We start from the raw sequence: 13,156 nt of genomic DNA on the forward strand, positions 1-13,156 counted from the left end.
CCGGCGCCAGTTTTTCCGACGCCGGCGCCCGTTTTTGGTGCCGGCGTCAGTTTTTTTGGAAAAAATTTTTTGACACCGGCGAATTTTTGACGCGAATTTTCGCGGGCGTTTCGCGAATTTATTCGCTGGCGGCGAAACGCGCAAATTCGCCGTGAATTCGCGCCTGGCGAATAAATTCGCCCATCACTAGAGGTTAAGAGTTAGAGAGATAGAGAGAAAGAGATGGAGAGGAAATGGATAGATAGATAGATAGATAGATAGATAGATAGATAGATAGATAGATAGATAGATAGATAGATAGATAGATAGATAGATAGATTAGTTACCAGTGACAGATTGGTGATAAGATACTCAAACTTGTATTGATGATTTTTAAAGCATTCTGAGATCATCAAAGCTGAATTATTGTGTGACTCTGTTTATGGAAAAGCATGAAACTCTGGTAACAGAGGAAACTGCACCTTAATGAAGGCCTACAAATGGTGTGTGATCTTGAAGGTTAAATATTATATATATCACAGTGTGTAAAGATAGCCATACACTGACAATTCTGGACATATAGGGGAACCTAGTCAGTTGGTCTGCAGGATTAAAACAAGGGCCATTGCACTGCCTTCAAGACAGCATCAACAGCCCATTGTGGTTCTTTCCTAATGGCTTTACTATATTTTCATGAATCACTATGCAGGGAGTAATGCAGCCCATGTTAAATATAAGAATAGTATAACCATATACAGGATTACCATTTTTTAATGAAACCTGCCCCTGATAAAAGTGCTGGAGAACTAGGGTGGACAAAAGCTTCTCCTTAGTGCTAATAAAATCTGACCTAGGACTGGCTGTGCATTGCACCTTGTGACAGATGGGTAGAAGAAGGGAGACAAGATGCCTAATTGGCTTCCCTCATGAATACAGTGTTGCTGAACTCAGACAGTTCAACTAGCATGGAAGCCAGCCTTCTACATTTTAAATTACTCCTTTTTTATAAAAATACGAATTTTTCAAATTTTTTAAATAAAAATGGTCCAACCAAACTAGAATCCATGATTTGGCCTTATTTATGATTAAAAAAAATCGGCTCAAGAAAAACCGTGACTTTTTCGGATTGTCATGCAACTAACTCAAATTTTTTTGAGTTTGACACCCAAAAACCACAAAAAATTTAGTTTTCACAGAAACACCAGCTCAAACCCCAAAAAATCCCATCATTTCGTGAGGGTTAAAATATTTTCAAGTGGTTAAGGGGAAATCTGCAGTGACTTTTACATGAATTCAGCAGGTTTTTTAATGGAGTATTTTCAGATAATAATTCACAAAACATTTTTCAGACTTTTTCAGATTTTCGATGTCAAAACGGACGCTGCAAAAAAATATGCCTTGGTAAATAACCCCCCTTATGTGTCTTAACGTACAAGTAACATAATTAAACACCAATGAAGTTTTGTGATATTGTACAACTTATTCTCAAAATCCAGCCGAGGATCCTGTCATTAGTCTTGATGATTAGAGCCACGTAAAAGCCCATTTAATAGCTGTTTAATAAATGATTAGAGCCATCTAAAAGCCCATTTATTAGCTGTTTCCATTAATACTAATTACAGGATCCCCGATGTTTCCCCACTTTCACACACTCCAGTTTCCACCCACAATCCAAAATCATATCAGTTTACTTCTGATGATATTGGTCCAACAGATTTATTAGTGATACTTTGGAAGAGCAAAGATTGACCCTGCAGAGAACGAGAAAGGGATAGTGGTGCGTGCAGTCATTAGGATGAACAATGCAAGGCTGAAAATTACTTTACAAAATAAAATAAGTTCTTAAAAAATCATCACTGCATTCAATACCAAGGGTAAATTCATAGATCCAAACATGGGCCCAATATTTTTCCCTTAGATCTCTAAAATTAAGTTATGCAAAATAGTCAAACAGTATTACCAAAGTTAATATCATAAGGCATTATCGTTATACATTGGGATCTCTCTAATCTTTTTACATAGAATATTAAATTGTTTCTCTATAATCCTGCTGGAGGTGAAATTGAATTGACAAAAAAAAAAAAAACAAACCTTGTCAAGGACATTACTGAACAAACAAGGTATTCCTTTATATTCCAAAGCCACTGAAGGATTTTTAATGTTTTATTTTTTTATTTGCTTTGTATCAGGAAGATAAGTTTTCCAAAGGGACATATAGGAGGAGAAAAAAAAGAGCGATAGTAAAGAAAAGAACTTGACATGGAGATTTATCAATTTCTATTTTCATAGATTAAAATGTTGTGAAGATAAGAGCGAGAGAGAGAGATTTCCAAAATTTTCTTGGGCTGCCCACTAAACCAGAGTAAGTGAAAAGGGATGGCAAGATTGTATTACTAAGACCCAGAAGAGCAAATAAATGTCATATTATACAGATTGTAGTAACATTAAAAGGTTAAAATCACAAAAACATTTGATACACAAGGTTTACATGGGATACATTAGGTTTATCTTCAATTTTTTTGCCCTTACCTACTCAGTAGGGATGAGCGAAGTATTTTGCTGCCTTTTGGCAAGAAAAAGAAGAAACACCCATAGACTGTAATGGAAATTTTGTCGCACAAAAAAATACCCTACTGGAAATGTTGTTGCACAATTGCATTTGGCAATTTTTTTCCCTTTTCTCAAATTTTTGGCAAACCAAAATGGGTCAAATTGGTAATATGGGTCAAAGTATTACGGCTCAATATGTGCACTATATATTGTGCATTATATACTTTAAATTAATTTACCATTTCTTTACGACATACAGTAACTGGGGGGCAGCCATTAGTTTCCACCCACACTGCAAAACCCATACAGGCAGGTTAGCTGGAGATTAGTGTATATGAATGGGAAAGGGACCTTAGACTGTAAACTCCACAGGGGCAAGGACTGATGTCAACAGGGGCGATCCTGTTGCTGCCGCCCCCCCTCCCCCGTCCGCTTACCTTTTTGCACCTGAGGGGGTCAGTCTCAAGTCGCCTCATTGGCGAAGGGCCCCTGGATGTCAATAATATACAATATCTGTAAAGACATCTGTTTGATCACCTTGTCCTCTCCCTAATCGCTAATCTATTTAAGCAATACAATGATCTCTGTTCAGGTTCTGGAGTATTCTGCCCCAGCTGAATTTTCAGCCGCCATATTGCCTTCCATTACGTTTTAAAGATGGCCGTGAAGGGAATTTCTGTGCATACACGAACGGAATCCTTCTTAACACAATATAAGGCACATGAAGTAGGGGATGCTGGAGAAGGCAGAGCAGGAGGGGCTTTTTTTCAACAACCAATAAAAGATGGGTGAGCACAGTTGGTAGAAAAAATACCTTGCAATAATAATCAGGACTTACTAATATGTGCCTGGTAATTCAGTGATGTTATTCTTAGGTATATGTGAATGCTTTGGCCATGCAATAGCATTACAGCTTCTTATCAACTATGCAGAAAAGGAATGCTCTTAGCATACAATAAGCTGTAGCCACATACTCATCTGCCTACTATAGTGAAACAATGGAAGATAATCCCAATTTGTTTAATAAGACAGTAAAGGAATATTTGACATTACGCCATGAAATAATGTCCAACAAGCTACAAAGGGAATCGTGTTCAGAGACGTTTACTGCATGAGAGATGAAGCTAAGAAGGTTTAAGAGTCTCATTATGCACAGAGGCTCATTATGAATACAGAAGTGATTGCTTTCCACTGGCACTCCAGCTGTTACAGAACTACAACTTCCAGCATGAGGCTTGGCATTGTAGTTCATCAACAGCTGGAGTACCACAGGTTAGGTATCTCTGCAGCAGAACTGTTTCAGGCTGATATGCATAGTAATGAATACAAAGTAAACCAGCATATTTTATATGGCTATATATCCTGAATCACCAAGATTTGGCTTGCCTGGATATTTTCTACTAGGTTTTTTCTCTGTCAATACATCTAGGGGCACATTTACTAAGGGTCGAATATCGAGGGTTAATTAACCCTCGATATTCGACCATCAAAGTAAAATCCTTTGACTTCGAATATCGAAGTTCGAATAGCGAAGTTCAACGCCTCCGAATGAAACCGAGAGTCCATACACACAAACTACATTGCTGACCGCGTTCTTCAGTGCAGCATTGGTAAGGGGCAGGAGGATAAAAACAAGTAGCCATTCCACATCCCCCCCACCCATCCCCAGCATTCTTTAGACATTCCAATTAGTGATGTGCAGGTTGAGAAAAACTCGACCCGCACCCAACCTTAATCCTCGCCCGATTGACCCAGATATACTAGTCTGATAGCTGAACACTGACTCTTTAATCAAAGATTGTTGGATGCCAATATGTAATATGCCTCATAGTCAGCAAGCCTCATCACAAGTAATTTATACACATGACAATGGAACTTTGGGGCAAATTCACTATGATTCGTATTTGCGCCAGCGTCCGATTCGCCGCATTTCGCCAGGCGTATTTTCGCCAGCGCTACGCAAATTCACTAAAATCCGAAGTTGCGCTCAGGGGAAGCATAAGGTTGCGAAGTTGCGCTAGCGTTAATTCACCAAGTAAAGCGAAGTTACGCTAGCGATGCTTAATTTGCATACGGCACCAAATTGAAGTTACAATGGAGGTATATGTTGCATCACTACACAAGCCTTGGAAACCTTTAAAACAGCAAATAAAATTTTTATTTTGCCCTACACATGTGCCCACTGTATAGTTAAGTTGCCATGAGTTAGGAAATGTAGGGGGGAAGGAGGGGAGCCTCAAAAAAAAATTCGATCTTTTTCAGCCTATCACCCATAAAAAAGAAAAAACGCCAGCGTTTTTTGGGACTTAGAAAAATGTTTAACTTTTTTTGAAGCAATCCCCATCTACTCTATTGCACTTCGCCTGGTCTGAGGTGGCAAAGGAAGTCTGGCGTAAAAGGTAGCGTTCACAAAAATTTGCGCGTCAGTGAATTTGAGTAGTTACGTCCGTTGGCCAAATTCGCCAGGCGTAAGGGTGCGAAGTTACACTAACTAATTTACGCCAGCGTCCGTTAGTGAATCGGCGAATTAACGAAAATGCGCTACGCTAGCAAATTAAAAAGCGCTTCGTCCTTTAGTGAATTTGCCCCTTTGACTCCATCTTCATCAAGACATAATTCATGACTTGTAGAGTGAAAGGTTAATTATGAAAGTTTTTGCATCCTCATTGGACTATTACATTGTTACTTGCAGATGTTTATCAGTATTCGTAATTACAATGACACTAGTTCATTTCATACACTTCATACAATCCATGGACGTACTCACCATCATTGCGTAGAGTCAGCGGTGTTGGTGGACTCATGACTCTTGTATTAGTCAGTGGGTTTTTCACAAGACAAATATAGCTGCCGACATCAGATGCCTGAGCTTTGGAAATGTAAAGATTCCCTGTTTGTTGGGAGATGAAGCGTCGACTGTCTTCAGCCACAAAAGAAGGAAACTCATTGAAGACCCAACTGTAGATGAGCTCTAAAACAGGGAGAGGAACCATTGTCTTTATAGATGGCATAATAAATGATGGAAACAAATAAACCAAAATAAAAATTGTATATTTAGAACCGAGCTAGAGCACGCATGCATATTTCATGGGGCAGCGAGCAGTGTTCACATTGTGAAAAATAACAATAACTATAACTTTACAAAGAACTGAGTCACATGGGTGACAGAAAAAAAATCTCTTTGCATTTTGATGGTATAAAACATAGCCCAATAAATCCATGGACAAAAAAAAAAAAGAAGATTTATGGGCATATTGTAAAAACACAGTACATCAACCTCTAGTTATTTTTGAATATCTATAGTCTATATCCCAGATACCCACAATGGAACTTATTCTCACCACTCACAAATTAGATTTGGCAGCTTCTGTATATAGAAAGCTTCACCTTTGAAAAATGTTTTTTGGTTATTGATTTGGTTAATTGACTATTAAGCTATTTTAGAACTATATATATATAAAAAAAAAATATATATATATATATATATATATATATATATATATATATATATATATATATATATATATATATATATAAAATAAGCAGAAGTATATCATGCCATTTAGTCAGAGCTGACATGAAAATTGCACTGTATAATGCTAGATTTATATCAGAACCACAGCATGGGGTGTTCTGCTGCCAGACCTTTGGGAATTAGTCATTTATTATAGGAGATTGCAATGTCACACTGCATTCGGCAGGAAATAAAACCGCCATGCGCTCTCACTATGAGGGATTTCTCAAAAGCCACTGAAGTCAGATAAAGATATTTGACTGCCTTAACAATGAAATGGCATGACAATTATTCTTTGCTTTGCAAAATGTGTACATTGCATCATTTAGATTGCAAACACTTTGATGCAAATTTACCTAGGGTCGAATATCAAGGGTGAATTAACCCTCGATATTCGACTGCCAAATTAAAATCCTTCGACTTCGAATATCGAAGTCGAAGGATTTAGCGCAATTCGCTCGATCGAATAATCGTTCGATCGAACGATTAAATCCTTCGAACCGAACGATTCAAAGGATTTTAATCCATTGATCGAAGGATTATCCTTCAATCAAAAAATTGATAGGAAGCCTATGGGGACCTTGCCCATAGGCTAACATTGGTAGGTTTTAGGTGGCGAACTAGGGGGTTAAAGTTTTTTTAAAGAGACAGTACTTTGACTATCGAATGGTCGAATAGTCGAACGATTTTTAGTTCGAATAGTTCGATTCGAAGTCGAAGTTCGAAATCGAAGGTCGAAGTGGCCCATTCGATGCTCGAAGTATTTTTCCTCTATTCCTTCACTCGAGTGAATGGGCCCCTTAAAAAACAGCTCATTAGGGTATACATTGCAAAAAATAAAATATGAATATAACGGAGGGCAAAAGTGCAAGAACACTATGGGTTACAAGGGGTATCCCTCAGTGCTCTTGTTTACAGTACAGGTATGGGACCTGTCATCCAGAATGCTCGAAACCTAGGGTTTTCGTAAAAGGGACCTTTCTGTAATTTGAATCTCATCCTTAAAGTCTACTAGAAAATCATGTAAAACCCAGAAGTCTGGTTTTGCTTCCAGTAAGGATTCATTATATCTTCGTTTGCATCAAGTGCAAGGTACTTCTTTATTACTACAGAGAAAATGGAAATTGGAGTACAGATATGGGACCTGTTATCCAGAATGCTCGGGACCTGGGGTTTTCCCAGATAACGTATCTTTCCGTAATTTGGGTCTCCATGCCTTAAGACTACTAGAAATTCATTTAAACATTAAATAAACCCAATAGGCTGGTTTTGTTTCCAATAAGGATTAATTATATCTTAGTTGGGATCAAGAACAAGCTACTGTTTTATTACTACAGAAAAAAAGGAAATCATTTTTAAAAATGTGGATCATTTGGATAAAATGGAGTCTATGAGAGCCATTCTGTAGTTCAGAGCTTTCTGGATATCGGGTTTCCAGATAAGGGATCCTATATCTATATTTGGATAAAATGTATTCTATGGCAGACAACCTTTTTGTAAATCTGAGCTTTCTAGATAATCAATTTCTGGATAATAGACCCCTTACCTGTTTACATAGATTTAATCTAAAATGTCATGTCCTCAGTTGGTACACTCACTGCTGAGTTTCAAACTGTCTCTGGAAGTCACACAAAGGCTGTACATACTGTACATGAATCCAAATCAACCACTCTGGAGAACCAATATCATCAAACAAGTGATCGTTTATTCGGTGGCACTACATGTTTCGGATCTATCTGATCCTTCCTCAGGTGCCAGTGTTCACGAGGAAGGATCAGATAGATCCGAAACATGTAGTGCCACCGAATAAACGATCACTTGTTTGATGATATTGGTTCTCCAGAGTGGTTGATTTGGATTTATGAAGACAAGGGGAAGTGGCGGCTCCTATGCTCTGTTTGAGGAACCTGACACAGTGAGGACAAAAAGAGGGTCCTTTACCTACACCTGATTGATACATACTGTACATGTCATCACTATATGCAATGCCAAATATCAGCTGGAGTGGTGTAAAGTAGTAATGAGCTATGTTTTTGTGCTGGGCTGATTCTCTTTGAATTTCTGCATTTCACCATCTGCAATTTTTTTTCTCAAAACTGCGGCAAAAAAGCCGCCAAGGCACAATTGTTGTCGAAACAATAAAGAAAAACACCCATTGACTTTAATACATTTGGAGTGAGAAAAAATTGTCATGCACATAAAAATATGTTGTGCGTAAAAAAAAAAAAAAAATTGGACGCCCATTGACTTCAATTGCATTTCACAAATTTTTTGCCATTTTGAAAATTCGCTAACCTAGCGAACAGTTGGCATATAATTGATATAAACACCTAACTGGTAAATGTAAGGCACTGAATGGGGTTGGTATTGTCTGTGTTACTAAATAACACCTATAGAGTAAAAAGGAGAGCACTGAGGGACTAAGCTGAAAAATCAGATGTGTAGAGGTCATTAAGTAGAGGTGAACAACTGTGCGTTGTACCTTAATTGATAGCCCAGAAAAAGGTGCACCTTGCATTAAATATTTCCCCAGCGCTTGTGCAATATGCATGAAACCTGGGTAATTTTGCACTCTGTTGTCCTTTATTAAATCTATAGATTCATAAGAGGAACACTAGTAAGACTCCACAAATGTGCATTGCTCAAAAGCAGAAAAAAAAGTGTAGCGTAGCTAAGCTGATAAAGAGTATAGAAGGTCTCAGTTATGAGTAAATGTTGGCCAAGTTGAGCTTGTTTAAATTGCAGTATGGGGACTTGGGGTTATGTTCACTATTTTGCCAGCAGAATCAGATCATTTCAAAAGGCCGAAGAGCATCCATTCAGCTAAAAAGAAAAGAAGTTCCATCTTGAAGTGCAAAAAGTTTTTTTGTTGTTTTTTACAATGACAGCTGTGAAGTGGTGGAAATCTCTCTCTGAGGTGGTAGACACACTAGATAGCTTCAAGTTGGATGCCTTTTTAGTAAGTGAGGGTTACTCACATCAACATTCAGACCCTGATCCATGGACTGGTCCTATGACCCTTTGGAATCAGGAAAGAATTTGGACCCATATGAGGCAAAATTGAAAAGAAAAGATTTTTTTTTGTCTTCCTCTAAACAGCAATAATTTACGTTGGATTTCTTTGAATAACGTGAACAGGAACCTGATAAATCTGTCTCCTTTTAATCTTAACTACTGTGCAACTATAATTAAACAATGCCATGTTTATTCGTGCATTTAAAAAATAATTCATGACCTCGAAAAGTTCCATTGTTTGCACTGGGTGTTAGCGGCCATGGCTGTGCCCACCCTCAGATTCAGCAATCGTAGGATTATGTCATCCCAAGAGGGATACCCTTTATTTATCATTAATTTAACTGGAAGGCTGAATAAGTAACAATTCCATTCTCACAGAAGAAACAAATCAAGTGGCACATCTCAGAATTGCTTAAATCAGGGATGTTTCAGATGTACGCTTTAATATTATTCAGCCTTACAGTTCGCTGTTGACTTCCTATCATATGGGCTACAACCACTTAACTCTTGTTTCCATTCTCAATGAAAGAAATCATAGTACTGCATTATTAATATTATCTGTTGCTTTCAGCTCTGGTTTATTCTCAGCCTGGAAAGCTGCTGATAAAACACTCATTGGTGTTCTCTGCCTATCCATGCATTGCTGAGAGACCAACTTTTTATTTAAAATGTCACTCCCTATAAAATAAGACTATATGGGAGATTTAGTGATGTCTACACAATAATGCAGAGATAAAAAAAAACACGTCAATCACTGAAATGTGTTTCTTGGATTCTTCAGGTGTGTATTGATCCGTTCAGCTGCAAACACTGCAAATGTAAGGTGGGGCTGGAGTGATCAAAGTCACACATACATGGATATTGAAGTATTGTTGATAAAATAGATTGGTTTATATTGTCTATAACATATTATTATTTACAAAACCACAGTGACGTATATGTTAATGTATGTTTGCAGGTGACACAAAACTATCCAGCCCAATTATTTCCATTCAGGATGTGGCACTTGCAACAGGATCTCGACAAACTGGCAGCTAAGTGGCAAATGAGATTCAATGTTGATAAATGTAAAGTCATGCATTTTTACTGCTTGCCTGACTATGTTCCCACTGTCCTTTTTTAACATGTTGAAGAATAGTTCCATGAACATTGTTCTGTACAGGCAGAAATACATCAATAAATGCACCAGCTGATGCTTCCAATCTAATTCTCCTGCCACAGTTGCACATTTACAAGGAAGATGTATCAGAATCCAAAAAAACTGCCTTGAGCACCCTGAGGAACAGCAAGTAGATTTTGAGAGGACCAACATGGTAATAATCAAATCTAGAACATTAGCTCTGCAAAACAGAATCGCACCACTAGGAACTTTGCCTGGCAACAACGCGGGAATTAAATTGGGAACAAGTACAGTACTACATGATCAACATGTTTGTACAAAATAGAATAAAGCCACTTTGGGCTATAACAATCTCTTTGCAATCCATCATCAATAGATTAGAAAATCTAAGTCATAACACAGCTGCACTAGAACATTGGACTCTTATCATTAATGATAATTCTAGTTGCAAATATAAAAGTAGCTTTTTCTCTCCACCCTCTCATATTAAATTTGCATAAAGAAAATCTTGATCTGCAATATAACTGTGTTATTTAGGTTTCAACCAATATCTGTATTTAAAGTATCGCATAAAGTAGTATTTATTGTTTGACTAGGAATTCCATGGTTATTTAAAAGACCATCTGGTCCTGTTTTGCCTCCTGGTGCTATGTGAGTAGAATTTATACCAAACGGTTAGCTGTAGCATGGATTAAACAAAATAAATAACTGCATGTGGGCTATAACCATCTGGAAGTCTATATACAAAGAGGAATAGAAAAAGAGATAGGAATGTTTTTGCTTTTAGTGGGCATTCCCAGTGCATGTAGAGCCATAATTATTATATATATGTTTGTAATGATTATTGTACGCTGAAGTCTTCAGCAAAAATATTCTGGGGCTGATATACTAATATAGATGCTAATTTAAACCACTGTGGTAGTGACCCATTAGCAATGTGCTTAGGTCAGACAACTACAATTCGAAGAATGGAAAAAAAGATCTGATTGTTTGATGATTGTACTATAGCTCCTAACACAGATGTAGTGACATTTTCAAAGCAAATTTTAAGATATACCTAAAACTTTCTCTTTAAATCTATGAGGTTTGTTTAAAAAAAATGGCCAATTATTGTTTTCCTTTCCACTATAAACTAAAATACCTAAAAGTACTGTAAGTGAACATCTGCCTGTCAAACATCGTATACCAAAAACCAGATTGTTATTTGTAAGGTGGATCTCCAATAGATGCTAAAACAACCTTTAACCCTTTTAGTTGGCTTTCCACTAGATGATTAAACATTGTTGGTAGGATTCTCCTCCATGTAAATATAAAATGTTGGGCACTGATGTCATTAATCTGGGTAGCATCAGTAACAGTGGCATTCAATTTATCCAACAGGTGTTAATTTAGGGAAAGGTCAGGCATCAAAGAAGGCAGTCAAGCTCTTTCAAAAACATGTCTGCAAACCAGTTCTGTATAGTCCTTCCTTACTTTGTGGGTTGTTATCCTGCAAAAATAGAAAAGCGCCATCCCCAAGCTGGTTTCACAATATAGGAAGCACAGAAGCTCACATACTTTTGTTCATTTCCTTATCTTATAGGTCAGTGTAGTAACAGAATATTATAATACTACCAACCCTTAATCCCTGACATTATGAATTCTACCAATGTGACTAGGTAGTGCCTACTATGTCCTTATCTACAGGGCCGTATTTATATAATGGGCTCCCCTAGGCCCATTGTCGTTCGTCGCCCCTGTCCCCTCCCCTTTATTCGTGCAAATTTTCATCATCTGGACTAGAGCAATGGGGATTGGCGCACAGCAAATTTAAAAAATGATTGTATCTACAGCGCATCCCCAGTGTTTTTGAACCAATGTGGGTGTGGTTGGGCAGCATGCTGCCCCCCTAAAATCCTGCTGCCCAAGGCCCGAGCCTAGGTGGCCTTTCCACAAATCCAGGCCTGCTTATCTAGGTACACATATCCTTGTGTATCTTTCAGAAACCATGCCTTCCTTTTCTTTCAAATATATTTATTCATGTGGCATTCAGTATTTACTTGACTTATGACTTGATGTAGCAGCTGAGCAAAATTAATTACTCTACTATAAAAATTGAAGATTAACTGTAGAGATACTAACCCACGTGTAAATACAAAATCACCAAACCAAGGGGAAAATATGCCTGGCTACTGCCATTATACTGGGGATACTAAAACCAGTACAGAGGCCCAGTTGGATTATTTTGTCATCAACATGAATTTTCAGGAAGCTAGTTTAGTTATGAAATAGAAGGTTCTTAGTCTTAGTCCAAAACTACGATGTTTTTGTAAGGATGCAATGGGAAGGTTAGAGTAGTGTCTAGGAGCTTTCAAGAAGAGCTTTTGGGATGATAGCTCTCATTCCTTTATATAATGTTGAAATATGTACCAAGTAACACTGATCCAATAACCATAAAGCAAATGATGGCTTGTACATAACAACTGAAGAAGGATGTGATGTCATTTAAAGGGAGGGAAAGGGAAGAGTCAGTATAGAGAGCAGACTGTACCTGGAGAGTGATGAGGAGGAGAACACATCAGAACCACTCCCTGGCCTTCCCTCACGGACACTGCACTTCTTATCCGGCCGCTAAAATTTCCAAGATCTGCAAATAAATCAATATTTTAATAAAAATGCATTTCTCACACATGTAAAATATATATATATATATATATATATATATATATATATATATATATATATATATATTAATTTGCTCAATAGTAATCCTTTTTGTTTGTCATAGGATAAATATTCCATAGAGCACTGTGGGATGCAACATACCGAAATAAAAATAAATACTTTTTAAGGACACCTTGAATTTGGGGACATTTTAGAATACATATAAACTGCATTCAGTTACACTTTTTATATTAAAGGACATGCAAATCATCACAACATATGAATGTAAAAATTGCTCAGAGCTCATAGGGTTTCTGGAATGTCAGGTTCTGGCT

At 37.5% G+C, this 13,156-nt stretch overlaps 1 protein-coding gene across 2 annotated transcripts in view; it reads right to left on the bottom strand.

Annotated features, from left to right (window-relative positions):
* The window catches only part of LOC108710006 (contactin-5), a 759,713-nt gene that overhangs the window by 217,996 nt on the left and 528,561 nt on the right, over positions 1-13,156 (bottom strand). For both annotated transcript variants that reach the window (XM_018250343.2, XM_041584574.1), the window contains 2 exons: positions 12,709-12,804; positions 5,297-5,500 (listed from right to left, as the gene is read on the bottom strand). In XM_018250343.2, coding sequence (XP_018105832.2) covers positions 5,297-5,500; positions 12,709-12,804 — 300 coding nt within the window. The remainder of the gene's footprint in view (positions 1-5,296; positions 5,501-12,708; positions 12,805-13,156) is intronic.

The sequence above is a fragment of the Xenopus laevis genome, chromosome 2S (genome assembly GCF_017654675.1).
Source record: "Xenopus laevis strain J_2021 chromosome 2S, Xenopus_laevis_v10.1, whole genome shotgun sequence".
In the NCBI taxonomy this organism is placed as follows: Eukaryota; Metazoa; Chordata; class Amphibia; order Anura; family Pipidae; genus Xenopus; species Xenopus laevis.